The 22,000-nt window shown below is 40.9% G+C and overlaps 1 protein-coding gene across 21 annotated transcripts in view; it reads right to left on the bottom strand.

Moving 5' to 3' along the window:
• The window catches only part of MYCBP2 (MYC binding protein 2), a 181,723-nt gene that overhangs the window by 119,356 nt on the left and 40,367 nt on the right, over positions 1–22,000 (bottom strand). For all 21 annotated transcript variants that reach the window (XM_070751329.1, XM_070751313.1, XM_070751316.1 and 18 more), the window contains exons 16-30: positions 20,769–20,914; positions 18,382–18,483; positions 17,361–17,480; positions 16,941–17,022; positions 16,045–16,162; positions 15,174–15,378; positions 14,487–14,640; positions 13,651–13,823; positions 9,490–9,615; positions 9,255–9,382; positions 6,400–6,491; positions 4,450–4,584; positions 4,291–4,374; positions 2,741–2,837; positions 1,804–1,996 (exon numbers count right to left, since the gene is read on the bottom strand). In XM_070751329.1, the coding sequence (XP_070607430.1) occupies positions 1,804–1,996; positions 2,741–2,837; positions 4,291–4,374; positions 4,450–4,584; positions 6,400–6,491; positions 9,255–9,382; positions 9,490–9,615; positions 13,651–13,823; positions 14,487–14,640; positions 15,174–15,378; positions 16,045–16,162; positions 16,941–17,022; positions 17,361–17,480; positions 18,382–18,483; positions 20,769–20,914 (1,955 nt within the window). The remainder of the gene's footprint in view (positions 1–1,803; positions 1,997–2,740; positions 2,838–4,290; positions 4,375–4,449; positions 4,585–6,399; positions 6,492–9,254; positions 9,383–9,489; positions 9,616–13,650; positions 13,824–14,486; positions 14,641–15,173; positions 15,379–16,044; positions 16,163–16,940; positions 17,023–17,360; positions 17,481–18,381; positions 18,484–20,768; positions 20,915–22,000) is intronic.

The following is a 22,000-nucleotide window of genomic DNA, read 5'->3' as shown; positions in this document are numbered from 1 at the left end:
ATGAATAGAATAATGATACGCATTAAAGGAAAAGAAGACTCTGTCTTCTATAAAATTTGGGATAAATTGTACAATTGGTTACAAAAGAGAACAAGAAAAGGGAATAATTAACCTACCTATGCCACAAAGAAGAAATACAATAAAAAACTATTTGGAGAACTTTACCTCTTTTTATTGATGTAAGATTTGTGAAAATATACATAGTTTAAAGTTAGATAAATTACAGACTTTTTAAATATCTGGCAAACTTATTTATTTGATTAGGAAGGTATTAAATTGTTTGATTATGTTTTTCCTTTTATTTTCTTTCTCTTCCTTCTTTTTCTTAGTACAAATTATGAATTTAAGTTTACCTTTATTTATATATGAACATAGAGTTATTTTAGTAAGAGCAAGAAAAATACAGATATGGAAAACCGCATACTTTGTATAAAGTAAAATAAGTAAGGGAAGAGAGATTAAGATATCTCTCAATTTTTGTATGTACTTCTGTTTGTTTTTTATGAATTTCTAATAAAAGTTTTTTAAAAATTTTTAAAAAAGGAATGCAGTCAAGAGGTTTGAGGTGTCATTTGGTGCTTTCTGAGCTTGGTTGTTTCCTTGTAGACATTTCATGACCCAAACTAGGTAACGTCATGATTGCTTTCAACCCTGAGCTACAAATATTCCTCTTTATTAGTCACTACATATGGGTGTCAAATCCTTCGGTGCACTAGTTTGGGTAATGAAACATCTGCAAAAAAACCACAACTAAGTTCAGAGCGCACCAAAGTTCCCCCATTTCAACCCTGAACTACAAGTATTGTATTTTATTTGTGGTCAAAAGATTTGGTGATAATTCAATGGGGAAAAAATGCAATTGTCTGAACAAGGATACATCTGAAGGTAACTAAACCTGAATGACAATGAGTATTTTGGGCCATATGTCCTTCTCTTTGAGGTCCTCAAAGAGACAATTACCCTCTATTAATCAAAGCTTTCCCTTGTGTCCAAAATAAGGAAGCAAAACATAGTAAGACTATGCATCAATTCAACTTCTAAGCTGGGTTTAATATCCTAGCTCAGGATATCAAATTCAAAGCCTCCGACGTGCTTAAACCTTGCCCATGGGACCAGCCTGGAAATAGCAAAGGATAGACCCACAGTGCTTCTGGCAGGCAAAACAGACCTGCTTTGGCTGGTAGGTGCTGCAGGAACCATCCGTCCTGTCTCCCTCTCTCCCACGGCCGGCTGGCCGGCCCATGGAAGAAAACTACAATGCTGATGAAATCTAGCCTATTTCCACAGTACAAAACTAATAGCCATATTTATTTCATAGAGAATGTCCTGGTTTCTTTGGCTTGGCTATGTATGTAGAGTTAATAGCCCTTTACCCCACCTGGCTAGCTAAGGTGAAATAGAATGATTCCATCCTGAACTCAGTTTTACTAAAAAGAGGGCCCCATATCATTAGGCAGCATGTGCACTTAAAATGAAGAAGGAGGAGTAGGAGGAGGGAGGAGAAGTGGGAGAAGAGATAAGGGGAAGAAGAAGAATAGAGGAAGAAGAGGAAGATGAAGAGGAGGAAAAGGGAGAAGGAGAAGAAAAGGGGAAGGAGAAGGAGAAGGAGAAGGAGAAGGAGAAGGAGAAGAAGAAGAAGAAGAAGAAGAAGAAGAAGAAGAAGAAGAAGAAGAAGAAGAAGAGAAGGAGGAAGAGGAGAAGGAGACGAAGAAGGAGATGAAGAAGAAGAAGAAGAAGAAGAAGAAGAAGAAGAAGAAGAAGAAGAAGAAGAAGAAGAAGAAGAAGAAGAAGAAAGCATCTCACCTGAAACGGGGTAAATTTCACAGATGTAGACACGCAGTAACCTCAAGCAGCAAGTGCCGACAAATCGCAGCCTTTCCAAATCGAGAAGGGTGGCCGTGTACTGGAACCCCTTCAGACCTCGGAGCTCTTCCACTCCTAAAACTAAGGTGGTCCAGCTCCAATGAAGAATGCTCAGCAGCGACTCAAAGCACTCCTGTTCCAAAGGAATTGTAAGGAAAGCAAATGTGAGATCCCAAGGAAAAGAAGTATATAGTAACGTTCCAGGGAACATATTCTTCCTGGACAGCAAAACCTTAAAAGGTGATCAAACCCAACTGCTGTTGTCCATCTTTAATTCCTTCAACTAAACACCCGTTTAGGACCGTTTAATGCAGCTATGAAGAAAAACCAGAATGGCAGATGCCTCCTCCTCCTCCATCAATGAATATCCTTGCTAAACTGATACAACTTAGAAAATGGATATGCATGCAGAATTTAGCTTTCTGGAATTTATATTTATTTATATGCCGCCCAATTCCCTAGGGACTCAGGGTGGCTCACAGCAAAATAAATATGGATCAATATAAAAAAAACACAGTACAATTTAAAATAATTACAGCCATCCATACATTCATGGACCAACCTCACTAGTAACTCCCCCCCCCCCACAAGGTCAATGGTCCCAGGCCTGTCGGAAAAGTCAGATCTCAGTAAGATGGGGGCAATTATTAAAAAAAAAATTAAAAAGAATTTTGATCACGTGGCCACAAAGATGCTGCCATGGTGAAGTATGGAAAAACAGTCAGGAGACATTTTTCAAGGCTGTTGTAACTTTGAATGGTCACTCAATGAATTGCGGTTAAGTTAGGGGCTACCTGTAGATTTAAAACACACAGCAAACCATTCTTTACTAGCCAACTCTTTTTCATTTGATTAAAACACAGGTGGATGGACTCACCACGGAAACGGTCCTTGCAAACGATCGCTTTAAAATATGCACCGGCTCGCTGGTTTGCTGTTTGCCTTTGGACGCGCTTCCATCGCTTGTTGGCAGCCTAGAAGGGGAAGCAAAAAGAGGAAATAATGCTGAGGCATCCGGCAAGCAGGTTTGAGGGATATATAACCTCGTGGTCCATATCACTTCTTACAGAAATATCAGTGGTATATGATCAATGAGCTGCATTTAGGTTCCCAAGGATGCATGACCAGCTGTTGTTTTCTCAGAAGTAGCAGCTCAACAATTGAAGGAGGAAAAGGTATCTGTTCAAATACCCTGATACAAGAGCCTTAGTGGTGCAGAGGTTAGAGTGAAGTACAGTACTGCAAGCTGCTTCTGTTGACTGCTGGCTGTAGTTCGCCAGTTCAAATCTCACCAGGCTCAAGGTTGACCCCATCCTTCCATCCTTCAAAGGTGGGTAAAATGAGGACCAGATTGTTGGGGGCGATATGTTGACTCTGCAAACCACTTAGAGGGGACTGCAAAGCACTATAAAGCGGTATATAAGTCTAAGTCATGGCATCGGACCAGAATATCTCCGGGACCGCCTTCTGCCGCACGAATCCCAGCGACCGGTTAGGTCCCACAGAGTTGGCCTTCTCCGGGTCTCGTCGACTAAACAATGTCGTTTGGCGGGACCCAGGGGAAGAGCCTTCTTTGTGGCGCCCCGACCTTCTGGAACCAGCTTCCCCCAGATATCAGAGTTGCCCCCACCCTCCTTGCCTTTCGCAAGCTCCTTAAAACCCACCTCTGTCGTCAGGCATGGGGGAATTGATACTTTCCCTTCCCCCTAGGCTTATAGAATGTACACATGGTATGCTTGTATGTATGATTGGTTCTTTAAATTGGGTTTTTTTAGATTATTTTTAATATTAGATTTGTTTACATTGTCTTTTTTATTGTTGTTAGCCGCCCCGAGTCTTCAGAGAGGGGCGGCATACAAATCTAATAAATACAAATACAAGTCCTATTGTTATTGCTATTGCCTTGAAGAATGACAGGGAGAAAGGAGGAGGAGAGAGGAGGAGGAGGAGAAGGAGAGGAAGAGTCTATAGCCATAAAAATAGATCTTCTCTGGAACAAAATTATATCAGCTAATAATTACTGTATATATTCATTATGGGGAACAATTTCTAGAGCCAGAAAACTCCAATTAAACTATGCCCAATCCATATTGTTGAATGTTACATTACACTTTCAGTTCAAATGTCTGTTTAAAGAAGGATAATATATGTTTGTGTGTGTGTGTGTGTAAAACATATTTTTGCTGATAATGAAAAGGAAGGGAGACTAGTATAGATCTATTTCCAGCTTATTTTGTTCTCATCAGCTAGCCATACCCTTACCGGGATTTGAGCCTGGGGAGTCTGCCTGTAGATAGATAGATAGATAGATAGATAGATAGATAGATAGATAGATAGATAGATAGACAGACAGACAGACAGACAGACAGACAGACAGACAGACAGACAGACAGACAGACAGACAGACAGACAGACAAAATTAATTACCTGTACAGGAGTTGAGGGATCTGTCCTGCATTCACATCTGTGCCATTATTTGATTTCTTTGAACTTTTAAACTGGAAAACAATCCTGCAAGAGGGAAAACAGATTTAGAGGCCGAGATGCTCCCTCTGTTTCAGAGGCGCCAAGGGGAAGGCGACTTACCCATCATCCGTAGTAATGGAGGCTTGTCCATGAGAGCCGCAGTCGCTGCTGGGGCCAGAAACCCGGGCCCAGGCAACATACCACCAGCTGGCTTGCAGGAGGACCGGTTCATCAAACATCATAGCATACTTTTCCCTGAGAAAACGTCAACCAAAATTGGCATCTGATATTGCAAAAGGGCTACAAGGCATCTATTTAGTTCAACTTCATTTGATTATTGGTCTGGGCTGCAGGCTTGTTTTTTGTTTTTTTAATTTATCAGGTTTATATAGCTGCCCCTCTCCTGAGAAGTGACTCTGGAAATGACATGTAAAGGAAAGGACTATAAACTGGCTTTTTAAATTCAGATTAAAATATATGTGTTATTATTTCTGGTAGTGGATTGGGATTGTCTGATGAGTTTTTATGACTTATGGATAAGAGATGGGATAGGGAAGAAAGCTTTTGGAAGTAAAAAGAAGGTATATAAGATTTGTCTATTTGATCAAAGTTAAAATAATACATGTCATTATTTTTGATAACTCTTAGTGGACTTCTGCTGACACTAAGATTGAAAAGTTGATGCTTTATGGATTTGCTATAAATAAGAGACAAATAATACAGATAAGAGGATTTTATTTCTATTGGAATTAAAATCCTTAATAAAAATTATATATACAAAAAAGGAATCTTTCAATTTAGTTCCCTACAAATCTTTACTTGGTTCCGTGTTTTAAAGCATGTCCAATTTTCTATCTTTCTTGAGAAGGGTTTTTACATAAGGAGCAGAATAATCAATGGCTGTGCCTCTTCCTCTTTAATTTTTTATAAGTTTTTTAAAGTAGTTACTAGAATAGACTTAATCATCACATTAAGTTAATTTTAATGATATGTTCATAGAACAGTGACAGATTTTATATCACACAATAAGAACACCAAAGAAGTCACCCTAGAACAATGCAAGGTTTCAGAATATTAGTTAAAGGAGTGATATGATTGGATTGGTTCTCCTTGTTCAGTTATTTATCTCTGTTATATGCATAATTTTGTGTTGTGGTTAGCTCTGGCCCAGCTCCTGCCCCAAGGACTGTGGATGTGGGGGAGACATCCACATGCTGCAGGCCTGTTTTGCCCCCGTTGGAATCTGCTGATGAAGGCTCCTCCAACCAAGAAGACATGAGTGACAGGGAGGAGGAGAGTATGGCAGACAGCTCAGAAGGAGATCAATTATCTAGCTCCTCCTTGGATTCGGAACAAGAGTTAATGATACAGCCACGCATGAGGAGAGCGATGCATAGGCAGCAACAACTGAGAGATTATTATCAAAGAAAATGAGGCCACCTGTGGTTGGGTGGGGCTGTGGTAATTAGTGAGGCTGCTATAAAGAGCAGCCTGTGAGTTTGGCCATTGTGGAGGATTATCTGATCGTTGTGTTTCGTGCCTGCCTTGCTGCCTTTGACCTTTGTGTGCTGATTTTTCCCCGCTTTGAAACTAAACCAGGGCAAAGTGTGTTTCACTTTGTGAAAGAAGAAGGACTGTGAATTGCCTCACAGCTGCAAGCTAAGTATCACAGAACTGATAAGGGACTTGTACAAATTACCAGTTTGTTTGGAGACAAGTGCTCTTTGCTATACCAAAAGAGGGCTTCGTTTATTTGCATTTTCAGTATAAAGAACATTGTTTCGAATTTTCCAACGTGTGTGTGTCTGAAATTGTATCTGTGCATTTTCGGGAGGATTCTACCAGAGACCTCGACAGAACAATTTTGTATTTATTTATTTTGTAATGTTTATGTAGTGCACGTTGGAGGAGGTGACCCTTTGAGATCTGTATGCAACGAAGTTTCATTTTAATGTATGCTGATTAGCGTACATTCAAAGTGACAATGAAGTTATTCTAAGTCTAATTCCTCCTTATTCTAAACTGGGCACCTTCATTTGGGTATGATTCATTTTTGAAAATTCTACTCACCTCGCAGCACAATCATATGCCAGGACATCTGTTTCAGCAAGAAGGTCCCCATCTGTCTCATGGTCCCCTCCATCTGGCCCCAACTCAAAGAGCTAAAAAACAAGAAACATTCAACTGTTTTATCTTCTGGCTGGACTGGGAGGATGCTCTCTTCTTACCCTACTCACCTGTCAGGCCTGGAAGTCATCTTTTACCTTTTCTGACGGACTTGGTATGAATGTCTGATTGGATAGTTTGCTGAAGGTTTTTATCCTTACTGTAATGGGGTTTTCACTGTTTTTACCATTTAATATTTGACTTTGAAAAGTATAGAAGTCTATTAAATTAAATAATTTTTTTGTTTTGGGTCCTATTCTTTTTAATATGTTTGTGAGTGACATAAGGGAAGGTTTGGTAGGGAAGGTTTGCCTATTTGCCGATGACTCTAAAGTGTGCAATAGGGTTGATATTCCTGGAGGGGTCTGTAATATGGTAAATGATTTAGCGTTACTAGATAAATGGTCAAAGCAAGGGAAACTGCAGTTTAATGTTTCCAAATGTAAAATAATGCACTTGGGGAAAAGGAATCCTCAATCTGAGTATTGCATTGGCAGTTCTGTGTTAGCAAAAACTTCAGAAGAGAAGGATTTAGGGGTAGTGATTTCTGACAGTCTCAAAACGAGTGAACAGTGCAGTCAGGCGGTAGGGAAAGCAAGTAGGATGCTTGGCTGCATAGCTAGAGGTATAACAAGCAGGAAGAGGGAGATTATGATCCCGCTATATAGAGTGCTGGTGAGACCACATTTGGAATACTGTGTTCAGTTCTGGAGACCTCACCTACAAAAAGATATTGACAAAATTGAACGGGTCCAAAGATGGGCTACAAGAATGGTGGAAGGTCTTAAGCATAAAACGTATCAGGAAAGACTTAATGAACTCAATCTGTATAGTCTGGAGGACAGAAGGAAAAGGGGGGACATGATCGAAACATTTAAATATGTTAAAGGTTAAATAAGGTCCAGGAGGGAATTGTTTTTAATAGGAAAGTTTTTAATAGGAAAGTGAACACAAGAACAAGGGGACACAATCTGAAGTTAGTTGGGGGAAAGATCAAAAGCAACATGAGAAAATATTATTTTACTGGAAGAGTAGTAGATCCTTGGAAGAAACTTCCAGCAGACGTGGTTGGTAAATCCACAATAACTGAATTTAAACATGCTTGGAATAAACATAAGTCCATCCTAAGATAAAATACAGGAAATAGTATAAGGGCAGACTAGATGGATCATGAGGTCTTTTTCTGCCGTCAGTCTTCTATGTTTCTATGTATTCAGGCCTGTCATATTTTCTACTGTGGGAAAATGAGAGGAGGGGATTATAGGTGATATGTAGTAATTTAAATAACATTTTTTTCCAGCAACTCAAGGCCTCTGTGCCTGGCAGCTGCGATGAAGTGACTGGGAGGCATCTTCAGTTTTGGATGGTGCCTGATTGGATCATGTGATGGACATGTAGCTGGTGGGCAGGGACTTGAACTTTAATTTGGGTGGAGCGAACCGGGAAGTTTTCAGATTTGGGTTTTCACAGATATTGCCAACATGTCATCTCTAATAAGTTGGAACTTTGAGAAACCTCTAGCCCTTGAGTTTTATTTCATTGGGGGTATTTACTGAATGTTGAATCCACCCTAATATCTTTCTTGGGCAAAATCTAATTGTGTGGGGTTTGGCAGTCTGAGAACTTTTCTCAGACACACTGAGCAAGTGAGGATGGGCAACGGCTACCACTTTAGAAGCCCAAGGCAGCCTCAGATAGGTAAAGGTTGGCAGGCAAATATAAAGGTTACTTTCAACCTTATAAGCATCAAACACACTCATGTCTTCCGGGAATACAGTATGTTCTAATTTTGAAACAAAACTTAGCCGTTCTGAAATTTCAAATCCAATACGTGGTCTGGCATTTTCTAAAGTCAACACACCAAAACTCTATTGTTCCTAGAGTTTTAATTGAGTTCAGGACAAATATTCTTGTGCAATTCTTTTCAACAAATGTCCCAGAGATCTTCAAACTTGGCAACTTTATGATTTATGGACTTCAACTTCCAGAATTCTCTAGCTTGCTACACTGGCTAGAGTATTCTGGGAGCTGGAGTTTAAAGTTGCCAAGTTTGCAATATTCTATAGCAATATCCTAGATCCAGTTTATTTCCAGGATGTAAGGGGTCTGCAGATATTGTAAGTTGCAAATATCCAGAGACATTATGTAAATAATATTGTAGATACTATGACTAGGCATATTTTCATATTTTTTGCAGGAAAACAAGCCTCATTCTCTCCTGGTGTTTAATAGCATGTAACAAAAGCATTTAAACTTACATACTGCTTCAAGTCTAGTTCTATTATTTATTACTCAACAAATGTACTCCATAACTTTCAAATATAAACATGGCAGGCTAGCATATGTCTGCATGCTGGGAAGTACAGAGTGCACATCTCCGCATATATGGAGACGTACAAATGTGATTCCAGAGAAAGAATGAAGCAATGACTATGTGTATGTGTATGTGTTTGAATAGCAATATCAATAGCATTTAAATTTATATACAGTGCTTTACAGCCCTCTCTAAGTGGTTTACAGAGAGTAAGCATGTTGCCTCCAACAATCTGAGTCCTCATTTTACCTATCTCGTAAGGATGGAAGGCTGAGTCAACTTTGAGCCGGTGGTGAGATTTGAACTGCTGAACTGCAGTTAGCTGACATAGCCTGCAGTGCTGCACTCTAACCACTGCACCACCCCGGCTCCATCTTTAAATGGCTGCCTGATCAAAGCCATGCTATGTTCCAAATTCAGATTTGAACAAAGCTCCTTTGCCTACCTTTATTTTAGCCGTGTACTCTCCCCTGCCGCCAAAAAGGCCCAGGCCACCAAGGAGGAGGTCAGTATCCGCGCAAAAGCGAATGGCTTCCACGGAGTGGGCTGAGTAACCCCACCCTCCTCCATGACCTAAGGAAAAAAAAGGAAAGCAGGTAGTCGCACAAAAATCCACAGGGACATCCTGACAAGTGGGGAGGGGGGGAATGAGGATCAGAGGCTAAGAAAGCGAGGGTTACTTTCAAATCTGTTGACGATACTGTAGTCTTCCTTGGAGTAGACTTTCATCACCGCGTGGCTCTCCTCTTCTGTGTTCATCACGCCCATTTTTAAGTCCTGCATGGCTGCCAAAGTGTCAAGGCAACCTTTCGAGACAAAGCACAAGGATGAATACAGTTGGATTGTAGCCATCCGAATGGAACAGTGTGAACAGGTTAACAAAAGGTAATTGTTCAAACATGGGTAGTGGAGCACCTGGCATGTAAGGCAGTAAATCTGGCTTTCTATCTAAAAAAATACCGAAGGCAACTTTATGGCAACTTTATGATTTGTGGACTTCAACTCCCAGAATTCTCCAGCCAGCTATGCTGGCTGGAGAATTCTGGGAGCTGAAGTCCACAAGTTTAAAATTTGCCAAGTTTGAAAACTTCTGGAATATCTTATAGCAATATCCTAGATCCAGTTTATTTCCAGGATGTAAGGGGTCTGTAGATATTGTAAATTGCAAATATCAAGAGACATTATGTAAATAATATTGTAGATACAGTGGTACCTCTACCTCTACTTACAAACTTTTCTACATAAGAACCGGGTGTTCCAAGATTTTTTTTGCCTCTTCTCAAGAACCATTTTCCACTTACAAACCCGAGCCTCCAAAACTGTAACCGGAAAAGGCAGGGAGAAGCCTCCGTGGGGCCTCTCTAGGAATCTCCTGGGAGGAAACAGGGCTGGAAAAGGCAGGGAGAAACCTCCGTAGGGCCTCTCTAGGAATCTCCTGGGAGGAAACAGGGCCGGAAAAGGCAGGGAGAAGCCTCCGTGGGGCCTCTCTAGGAACCTCTTGGGAGGAAATATGGCCAGTAAAGGCAGGGAGAAGTCTCCATGGGGCCTCTCTAGCAATCTCCTAGGGGGAAACAGGGCCGGAAAAGGCAGGGAGAATCCTCTGTGGGGCCTTCTCTACGAATCTCCTGGGAGGTAGCAGGGCCTCCACCCTCCCTGTGGTTTCCCCAATCACATGCATTATTTGCTTTTACATTGATTCCTATGGGGAAAAATTGCTTCTTCTTACAAACTTTTCTACTTAATAACCTGGTCACGGAACACATTAAGTTCGTAAGTAGAGGCACCATGGTACTATGACGTTATGTCATAGTATCGTGGCACCTCTACTTACGAACTTAATTACAGGTATAATTGTAGGATTAGAATTTATCCAGAAATATCTATCAGACAGCAGAGCCCTGCAATGTTCCAAGAGTTCAACTATAAAAGCATTATAAAAAAATAACACATCAACCTCGCTATCTGGTGCAGTGACGGTTATGATGGTGCTGAAAATTTTTTTGGGGGGAGCCAACGTGTTCATTTATAACTTTCACAGCATCTGTCTCTCTCAGTCATGTGTTTGGCATTACAGTCAATGTGTTGCTCCATACCTGACACTCTTTCTTTCCCCGATTTGCTGAGTGGAGAGTTTAAACAACCTAGCTCTTTCGACAATCCCTCCTGTGTGTCCCTTGCAAAGCAGAGAGCTTGGAGAGGAAGGGATTACAGAAGAGTAAGCAGGCATACAATAGGGAATAGACATCAAAAGGAATGTGATAGAAGGCTGCACCAATCGAATGTCAGCACATTCTTTCGATACGCATTCCCACTGTATCCCCGCTTATTTTCTTGTAATCCTTTCCTCTACAATGAATATAAATTCAAGCATCACATTGCTAATTAAACCAGCAGAAGAAATTTCAGGCCAAAGGGTGGGTGAATGGAGGGAAAGGACAGCTGAAGTTAAAAACAGAAGCACAATAAAATCAAATTATGTGATTTTTTTTCCCAGTTAGTAACTACACCATATAGCAGCGATGGCGAACCTTTTTTTTTTTGCTTGGGCACCAAAAGGGCACGCGTGCATGTGATACCTCTCGCATGCATGCCCAGAACGCAATGACCTTCCCCCCAAGCATGCACGTACAACCCTCTTTCCTGACCCCCCCACGCATGCGCACAAGCCTCACTGATGCTTCTGGACTTCCAGTAGGCCCGTTGGAAACATAGAAACATAGAAGACTGATGGCAGAAAAAGACCTCATGGTCCATCTAGTCTGCCCTTATACTATTTCCTGTATTTTATCTTACAATGGATATATGTTTATCCCAGGCATGTTTAAATTCAGTTACTGTTGATTTACCAACCACGTCTGCTGGAAGTTTGTTCCAAGGATCTACTACTCTTTCAGGAAAATAATATTTTCTCATGTTGCTTTTGATCTTTCCCCCAACTAACTTCAGATTGTGTCCCTTTGTTCTTGTGTTCACTTTCCTATTAAAAACACTTCCCTCCTGAACCTTATTTAACCCTTTAACATATTTAAATGCTTCGATCATGTCCCCCCTTTTCCTTCTGTCCTCCAGACAATACAGATTGAGTTCATTAAGTCTTTCCTGATACGTTTTATGCTTAAGACCTTCCACCATTCTTGTAGCCCGTCTCTGGACCATTGGGCCATTTTTCACCTTCCCCAGGGTTCAAGAAAGCCTCTGGAGCCTGTGGAGGGTGATAAACAGGCCCAACATTTCTAAACTTCTGATAGGCCTGTTGTGTCTGTGTTTTGCCATCCACAGGCTCCGTAGGCTTTCCTGAAGCCTGGGGAGGGCAAAAATAGCCACCCCCTGCCCTCCAGAAGGCTGAAAATCAGCTGGACAGCGTGCACATGTGCGCTGGAGTTGACCTAGGGCAACATCTTGCATGGTCTCAGATAAGCCACCTGTGGCACACATGCCATAGGTTTCCCATCACTGTCATATAGCAACAGTCAATGGTTCCAATTGTAAGTCACTGAATGAGGAGTATCAGGATCGTTCTTACAGTGAATACAGTGGTACCTCTACCTAAGAATTTTTCTACATAAGAACTGAGTGTTCAAGACTTTTTTGCCTCTTCTTAAGAACCATTTTCTACTTAAGAACCTGAGCCCAGAAAAATTTCCCAGGAAATTTGAGAGCAGCACGAAGGCCTGGCCAGTTTCCTGCCATTCCCCCTTTCGGTGGCGCTTAAGAAAGCTTTGGCAGTCCAGAGCGAACAAAGCATTTTCCTTTCTCTGAGCGCTTGGAGAGGGAATAAACCTCTGCCAGCGCCCAGAGAAAAGAAACACTCCCTTTGCTCTGGGCAGCCCAAAGCAAATGGAGCGTTTTCCTTTAACTGAGCACTTGGAGAGGGAATAAACCACTTCGCTGTGGTGTCTCCCTCACGCTGCCTCCCATACCACCAGGCGCGAGGTTGTCTCCAGGAGCATCTGGGTGCAAAAAGGAAAAAGGGGGTGCTTCGACCAAGCCGGATCAATTCGTCTTCAGCCAAACCAAGGAGTCACTATAGAAGGAAAGGCGGCGGCAACAAAGAGAGCAAGCAAGAGGGGAGGGGAGCCCTTCAGCATGGGAAGGAAGAGGAAGCAGGTAGCAGCAGCAGCAGCCACCTTTTGGTCAAAGGAGCGGGAGGTTCCCCCCTATCGCCCGCCTAGCTTTCTCTCTCTGGCGCAATGTATGGGAGGCAGCCTCGTGCCGGGTGTATGGGAGGCACGTGCTCCTCCTCGCCACCTCAGAATCCCTCTTTTTTTTAAGCCTTAAAGTTTTGGACTTTTTTGATTCCCCTCTCCTCACCTTCTTCTTTCGGCAGCGACTGTCCCCTTCCTCTTCTTCCTCCTCCTCCTCCCACCCAAATTCTGAGCTTTTATTTCTTTCCTAATGGGTTTGCATGCATTATTTGCTTTTATATTGATACCTATGGGAAAAATTGTTTCTAGTTACAAACTTTTCTACTTTAGAAACATAGAAACATAGAAGACTGACGGCAGAAAAAGACCTCATGGTCCATCTAGTCTGCCCTTATACTATTTTCTATATTTTATCTTAGGATGGATATATGTTCATCCCAGGCATGTTTAAATTCAGTTACTGTGGATTTATCTACCACGTCTGCTGGAAGTTTGTTCCAAGGATCTACTACTCTTTCAGTAAAATAATATTTTCTCATGTTGCTTTTGATCTTTCCCCCAACTAACTTCAGATTGTGTCCCCTTGTTCTTGACAGAACCTGGTCACAGAACAAATTAAGTTCTTAAGTAGAGGCACCACTGTATAGGAATAATGCTTGATGTTTCGCTAGTTATGTTGAAGTGGATCGTTCATACCGAGCATGTGCAAAGCGGCATGTGATCTTGTGGTAAGAGCTTTGGATCCTGTGGGAAGAGCCAGTTCTGGGCTGAGAATGCTGCAACGGGACTGTGTATCCGGAGCGGAGGGAAGTCTGGAATCGGCCACAACTGAGTTGTAACTCCACAATTCTCTTGCATTTGGTCGAAACCTGTTCAAAACAATAAGATTTGATACCTTTCAAGCTATTGTTATTGCTGCGGCCTAATAAACTCAAACAAATGGATTTCAGATTAGAGGTTGCAACTTCATCTTCCTCATCCTGCAATGGACAGGCAGATGGGTCTTATTCTAGAAAATCATGAACCAATGAAGACAAACATTCTATCTTTCTAACAATATAAATTCTACTGGATGTATAAAATGTGTAACTTCAGAAAAAGCCGGCTTTAGGCTAAGGCTGAATAGGCAGTGACCTACAGCAGTGGTCTTCAAACTTTGCAACTTTCAGGCTTGTGGATTTCAATTCCCAGAGTTCACAAGTCCACAAGTCTGAAAGTTGGCAAGTTTTGAGACCCCTGGCTTATAGTGTCAAAGCTGAGGCAGCGATGTTGCCCTTCCTCTCAAATCATTCTAAAAATGCAAATGTTTGCATTGGTAGGAAGAAGCACCATCAGGTGCCACTGGCTCTATCTCAACACAAAGGTTCATCTGAAGGAAAGGGGAAGGAAAAAGAGGAAAGGGAAAAAAAGGAAAGAGGAAAGGAAATTCCAAAGCAGGAAGCATTGGTCCCTTTCCAGATTCACTAAACAGGCTTTTGAATAGTTCTCCTCCTGCCCTACAGTATTTTATTTCTACCCGTGCCAACACTTACCGCCAAATGACATCATAAACAGGATCTAGACACACGCCAAACCCCTGAAGGTCCTCCTGTTCAGAATCGTTAAACGTCTTACAACTTCCGTCAACTTTGTTTATCAAAAGACACTTGAACGGAGGGGGCTCTGATATGGAAGCAGGAATCAAGCCTAAGAGACACGTAAGTGGAAGTCAGACATTTGGCCATTTATTTGGTCTCTTAAAGGACCAAGTCATATTATGAGTAATATTCCAGGTGCACTCTGCTCTCAGTCCATCTGTAATGCTCTCTGTAATGCTTTGTTGAAATGAAACTAACTCCTGCTTGTGTTTATTTGAAGAAATAATCTGCTATTGATATTGTATATACTGTGTACATATATATATATATTTGTTTTCGTAGATTTTATATATATATATTTAGAAATAAATTTATGAATCCAGCTGAAACAGTCAGCCGTGTGTGCTTCTGGAAAATTGATTTTTCTACAACACACTTTAATAAGATTTTCTTTCACTCCTTTCTTTCTTTCTTTCTTTTTCTTCCTCTCTCTCTTTCTTTTATTTCTTGTCCATCTGCACATCCCACCCCACAATTAACTCATAATGGTTTTTAGAGAAGAAATCCCTTCTTTGAGGGAGTCAATGCATCAGCTAGAAATTCACAGTTTCCCCGAGCTGCAGCAGCTAACAAGCCTCTTGCCTATAATATTCCGGCTGGCAAAAATCTCTGATGTTGCGAGCACGTGAGAATTGATAAGAGCTTCGTCAATCCGAAGGAAAGTCTGATCCCCGCTGGCTCCAACCCAGGTTGCCTTGCGTCCATACTTGGAGCCCACGTTAGGCACGGCTGCTGGCTTTGCGTTCCAGTAAGGAATGTCCAGAATGGGTCTGCCAAGCTGCCCTTTCTGAAAAGGCAAATCGGAAAGAAAAAAAAGAGTAAAAAATGAAGTGTTACAAGGCGCTCAATGTGGTAGAACACAAATTCTCAGCTTTGTCAGCAGTGGCCCTTGCAAGCATTTTATTAAAAACCTCCATTAATTGTTTGTGGTTTAGCTTCTGCATTCTGAATATCAATGAACCTCCTGTAACAAATCACCCGAGAGCCTACGGCAGAGGTCTTCAAATTTGGCAACTTTAAGACTTGTGGACTTCAACTCCCAGAATTCTCCAGCCAGATATGCTAAATGGAGAATTCTTGGATTTGGAATCCACAAGTCTTAAAGTTGCCAAGTTTGAAGACCTCTGGCTTATAGTATTAATTATTAGTACTCAATTGTAATTCGTGTTTATATGAATTGGTTGGGGATTGTTAAGGGTTAGACCCAAGATCAAAAAGACTATTTTGAAATGAATATGAATCTGGATGATAATGAGCTGGGGATTCCCTTTCTGTTTGGAGGGAAAGAAATACTGAATTTTTGGAGTATAAGATGCACCTTTTTCATCCCAAAAAGAGGCTTAAAATTTGGGTGCATCTTATATTCTAGATGTAGCTTTTTCGAAGCTTTTTTCCCAGCCCTAACTAGCAGCTGGTTTGGGCAAGGAAAGGAATTTTAAGGTAAAATGCTTACAGAGAAACTGCCAAAGGTAAAGACTTGTCCATCCATCAACAGAACAGCTGTGTGGTTGCTGCCTGCGCTGACCTGGGTGCTGGGTCCTGGTAAGGCTTGCACCAAAGTGGGACACCCCCTAAATTAAAAAAAAAAAAAGCAAGTGTAAATTCATATATTCTTGGGTACCAATGCACAACCTGAAATGAAACTACAGTGGTACCTCGTGATACGACCCCCTCGTCATATGAACTTTCCGAGATATGAACCTGGGGTTCGGAAATTTTTTGCCTCTTCTTCCGAACTTTTTCCGTCTTACGATCCCGCTGCCCGAACGCCGAACCCGGAAGTTTGGCAAAAGTTCGTGTTCGGGTGGCCGCCGAGAAGCCCCCCCGCCCAGCTGTTGCCTTTTGAAACAGCCGGGGGGCTTCTCAGCGTTCTCCCGAACGCCGAACCTGGAAGTTCGGCATTTGGGTTCGGGTTCAGGACGGCACTGAGAAACCCCACCGCCCGGCTGTCAGCTTTGCAAAAGAGCCGCGGAGCTGTCGGGCCGGTCGGGAGGCTCAAACGGAGGTGGGGAATCCCAATAGGGAATTCCATGGGCGGAGCTTTGACGTTACGAAGACGTCCTTCCTGGAGTCCACGTTTCAGCCGGCCAGAAAATATCTGCTACGAACTCCCTGTAGGCGTCAAGAAGGGTATCCAGCCAGTAAAAGCTCAGCTCCGTCTAGTTGCCCCGACTCTATCCCAAATTAGGAGATTGCAGGATTGTAAAAAGGGAGCTTTAATGACAATTCAGAACAGAACAATGAGGCAGCACTGAAATCTTAAAGGTCTTATTCTGCAAATAAAATTAACAAATGCAATTGCTCCACCCACACTTAAATTTTCATATTTATAATGCAAGACTGATATACCTGGAATTCACATCTCCATGTCCAAGCTGCCCATGCTGACCATATCCAAACGTGTAAACATCTCCGTTCTCCATTAGAACAACTAGGGAATAAAATGGAAAACCAATGAATAAACTAAACTTCACGTCATAAATTCATCACTGCAAAGAGTGATCTGAGTTCCCGATATATAAATATACTTAAGTGGATAAAATTGTCTTCCAGGGGAGCTGCTATCCGAGTTCTGCTCATTTGAACTCTGGAGCTATCCACGACTCCAAGGGTACATGATAGCTACCCTTTTTAATGTATATATAGACACAAAAAAATTGCACATTTGTACCAACCCTAATAGGTTTCAAATTCTTCTCTGACAAACTACAGGAAAACAAAACAAATAAATAAATAAATTCCTAGATCGATCTGATAAAAAGGCCATACCTGAGTGGTGAAATCCACAGCTAACTTGTATCGCTCGAAGATCACAATCGAAGTGGACAGTCCCTGGAGGGTAGGTGGTGATTTTGCTGGCATCTTTCTCGCTCCTATCTCCACTTCCATCTACAAATGTAAGATATGAGAAATCTCCCATTCTTGTCTCTCAATTAGTTTCACACTCTGTACCATCAAATCACATGTAGAGAGGTGAATCCTAAAATCCTAACTAGGGGAAGCGACAACAATGTTGTCATCGCTAAACACGAAAAATAACTGTGCCTCCGATTTCTCAGGTTATAATGACAAACCAGAATAGGGATATTAACAAACCATATTTCCCTCATCCATTCAAATAAATTTAAAAAGTAAAACTGTTATGTAGTCATAATTTATTTTTAAAAATAGGCTATTTACTTATTGGTATACATACCAGTGTATAATACCCAATGCAAATAATAATAACAAATCGTAGAAGTCCTGGTTTCACTTCAAGTAAACAGTGCTTAATGTTTTTAGCAGTATTTAAGACAATACAGGATTTACTGTGTTGTTTTAACAAAACAGTAAAGACATTTGTTCATGATTTTATTTGACTATCCGAATGACAATAAGCTCTAAAGTTTGCTAAGTGGACCGAAGATCACTACAAATAACTTTGGGGAAAGCACTGCCATTTATTTTTCAGACCATGTTATGTTTGCAATTCATATTTTGATTTATTTCTATTTTTTTCTTAAAAAGGCCTTTCAAAGCAAGAAAAAAAAATGAAGGTGAAGAATATGATTTTTAAAAATCACAATTTTATCTCAAAAGTTCCCTGGGTTGATTAAAACCTGAATATGATTGAAACAAAAATTCAATGGATCAATATTCCGTTACCATCTTTGGGGCAAATTTCACCAACGTATTATTTGCATTTTTCCCCATTAAGTTCCTTAAAGGACACACATAAAATGTGATAACACAAAATTTAATAACTGGGGTGGAGTAGGGGAGTGAAAGGAAAGGAACCCCAATGTCTAACCTCTGCCTTCCTCCAGTCTGTGCCTTCTATTCACACGCTGCCTCTTCTCTTCTTGTCTCAGCTGGAGATGTTCTTCAAGGTTAACACCAGGCACAGGGACGGCTGCATCACAAAAAGGGAAACCCATTAAAGTACACTATTTACCTGTGTTTTCCCCACTCCTGGCTAAATTAACCCAAATTAGGGAAATGAGAGTTTTTCTTTGGGTAAAGACTGCTGAGACGTATTGCCCAAACACCACAGAGACATTTAAATATGGGCTTTCTGATAGATGGATCTGGATCACGAAAGAAAACTTTTGGGAAGCAGCGGTGTGTATGGTAAAACCCTCTTCCTTCGCACATAGGTGCCCCTCAATATGTTATTACATTGCATTGCACTGCATTGCATTACACTGTATTACATATTAAATCATGATATATTAATTATATTACTATTATTTTATAATATATTATGGTATGGTATGGTATGGTATGGTATGGTATGGTATGGTATGGTATGGTATGGTATGGTATGGTATGGTATGGTATGGTATGGTACGGTAGGTTGTATTATATTTTAATTATATTTTATTTTCTTAATTATTTGGAATACTGTGTCCAGTTCTGGAGACCTCACCTACAAAAAGATATTGACAAAATTAAACGGGTCCAAAGATGGGCTACAAACATGGTGGAAGGTCTTAAGCATAAAACTTATCAGGAAAGACTTAATGAACACAATCTGTATAGTCTGGAGGACAGAAGGGAAAAGGGGGACATGTTCAAAACATTTAAATATATTACAGGGTTAACTAAGGTTCAGGAGGGAAGGTTTTTTAATAGGAAAGTGGACACAAGAACAAGGGGACACAATCTGAAGTTAGTTGGGGGAAAGATCAAAAGCAACGTGAGAAAATATTATTTTACTGAAAGAATAGTAGATCCTTGGAACAAACTTCCAGCAGACATGGTTGGTAAATCCACAGTAACTAAATTTAAACATGCCTGGGATAAACATATATCCATTGTAAGATAAAATACAGGAAATAGTATAAGGGCAGACTAGATGGACCATGAGGTCTTTTTCTGCCGTCAGTCTTCTATGTTTCTAAATAGGTTAAAGGGTTAAAAAAGGTCCAGGAGGGAAATGTTTTTAATAGGAAAGTGAACACAAGAACAAGGGGACACAATCTGAAGTTACTTGGGGGAAAGATCAAAAGCAACGTGAGAAAATATTATTTTATTGAAAGAGTAGTGGATGCTTGGAACAAACTTCCAGCAAATGTGGCTGGTAAATCCACAGTAACTGAATTTAAACATGCCTGGGATAAACATAGATCCATGCTAAGATAAAATACAGGAAATAGTATAAGGGCAGACCAGATGGACCATGAGGTCTTTTTCTGCCATCAATCTTTTATGTTTCTATGTCATATTGTATTATTATAATAATTTTTCCATCGCCCATCTTATCACAAGGCAACTCTGGGCGTTGCACAGTATTAACAGGATAAAATATTACAAAACCTGTACAGAATAAAGAAGATAAAATACTCAACACTAACTAAAAGGTAGAGGCAGGGCTTGTTCAGATAAAGAGGTGAGCTACGACTCAGATCTGAGGGGGCTGGGATGATTTCCTGCTCCCCAGTTAGGTATCATGCGGCTTTACAGTAAAAATGTTAAGTGATTACTTGAAGCAAAGTATATTTGGGGCGTTTAGGACAAAATTACTGTAAAAGGGATTAACCTGTCCGCTTTTCTCTTTCCCCTTAATCACCGAGGAAAATTGCATCTGACCAATTTGCATTGAGGTTGGGATGGCCCCTACTTGGGGTTTGATGATGAATGGATGAACTGGAGCTTTTTATTGACATTTATTTATACATACTGCTCAAAAAAATAAATGTCACTCAAATAACACATCCTAGATCTGAATGAATAAAATATTCTCATTGAATACTTTACTCTCTACAAAGTTGAATGTGCTGACAGCATGCGAAATTGATTGTCAATCAATGTTGCTTCCTAGGTGGACAGTTTGATTTCACGGAAGTTTGATTTACTTGGAGTTATATCGCGTTGTTTAAGTGTTCCCTTTAATTTTTTGAGCAGTGTATATTTCATATTTCTTAACATCTTCCTCTGGTACTTTAACTGAAAGTAAAAGTAAGATGACCAAATAGGGAACCCAAGAGAATCCAAAGATCTTTTACGAGAGACAATTTTGGAGGACTGCATTTTTATACTTTACTATAAATAGAGGGGAGACCGACACAAAAATTATTGACGGATGAAGTAAATGGTGTGAGGAAGGCAAGATTTTCATTTTACCTAGGAAAACATTTTTCTCGCCCCTGGATGGTTTTGGCAAAGCCGCCTTAGTTCCCAGTTGGGCTTGCTTACCCAGCAAGAGGTCCAGCGGAATCATCTCTTTGACCGCATCGAGGATTCCCCGTTGCCGGGCTTCCTGCCCGTCCAGCTCTCTGGCACAGGCTTTGCAACAGCCACACACAGCACAGCCTGATTCTCCCGAACCACAGCCACAGATCCTGCAGGAGAAAAAAGCCTCGTTTCTATTATGAGCTGGGCAGAGAGGGTGATGCCCTCCATCAGGCACCATCTGAGCTCGAAGGGGAGTGGAAAACAGCAGTTTAGGGCAGTGATGGTGAACCTTTTTTTCCTTGGGTGTCCCTCCAGCTATTGACTGATTTGAACATGTATGACCTGGACTGTTTATTGGACTGTACTATTTCCAGAAGTAAACCTGTATGCACTTTAATGTATCTGTATATGACATTATTATTATTATTATTATTATTATTATTATTATTATTATTATTATCATCATCAATAATTATAATAATAATAATAGTAATAGTAATAATAATTAGATTTGTATTGATGGTTATTCATATCTACTCCAATATGTTTCTATGTGCATATCATTGCTACTCAAGGGTTACTCTGCACATACCTTAACAAACTCTCTCCCCCAGCGGTGGGCTATGAGCTGGAATGCTAAATTGCGCTTGCTGCCGCAGCTCGTACGTTCTTGTGGGACCAGCGCAATTTTAATGCTGCACCTGTGGAAGTAGCAAAATCGTGCACGGAGCCACAGGTAAAACCTCGCCGAAATATGGATACACCATAGGTGCAGCAGCAAAATAGCGCTTGTCCCGCAAGAACTTATGAGCCGCGGTGGCGAATGCAATTTAGCATTCCGGCTCATAGCCCACCACTGTTCTCCCCCCAACTGCACCACCTGCTACCCGTGTTTCCACGAAAATAAGACAGCGTCTTATATTAATTTTTGCTCTCAAAGATGTGCTACGTCTTATTTTCAGGGGATGTCTTATTTTTTTTCCAGTGAATTGTATCCTGTATCCTGCTGCAGCAAAAACCATCCAAACACCCAGCTACGTGTTGGATGTGTTTTAAATCTGATTGATGCAGCGTTTAGGGATGCAATTTATGGACAGCAGTGTTATATATGTTCTGCTTGGGAATGCTGTGAAACGAAACATCTCCTACGTCTTACTTTCGGAGGATGCCTTATATTAGGCAACTCTACGAAACCTCTCCTATGTCTTACTTTCGGGGGTGACTTATTTTTGGGGAAACAGGGTAGTACATCT

The sequence above is a fragment of the Erythrolamprus reginae genome, chromosome 4 (assembly GCF_031021105.1).
Source record: "Erythrolamprus reginae isolate rEryReg1 chromosome 4, rEryReg1.hap1, whole genome shotgun sequence".
Classification (NCBI taxonomy): domain Eukaryota; kingdom Metazoa; phylum Chordata; class Lepidosauria; order Squamata; family Dipsadidae; genus Erythrolamprus; species Erythrolamprus reginae.
This window is presented reverse-complemented; position numbering and strand designations above follow the sequence as displayed.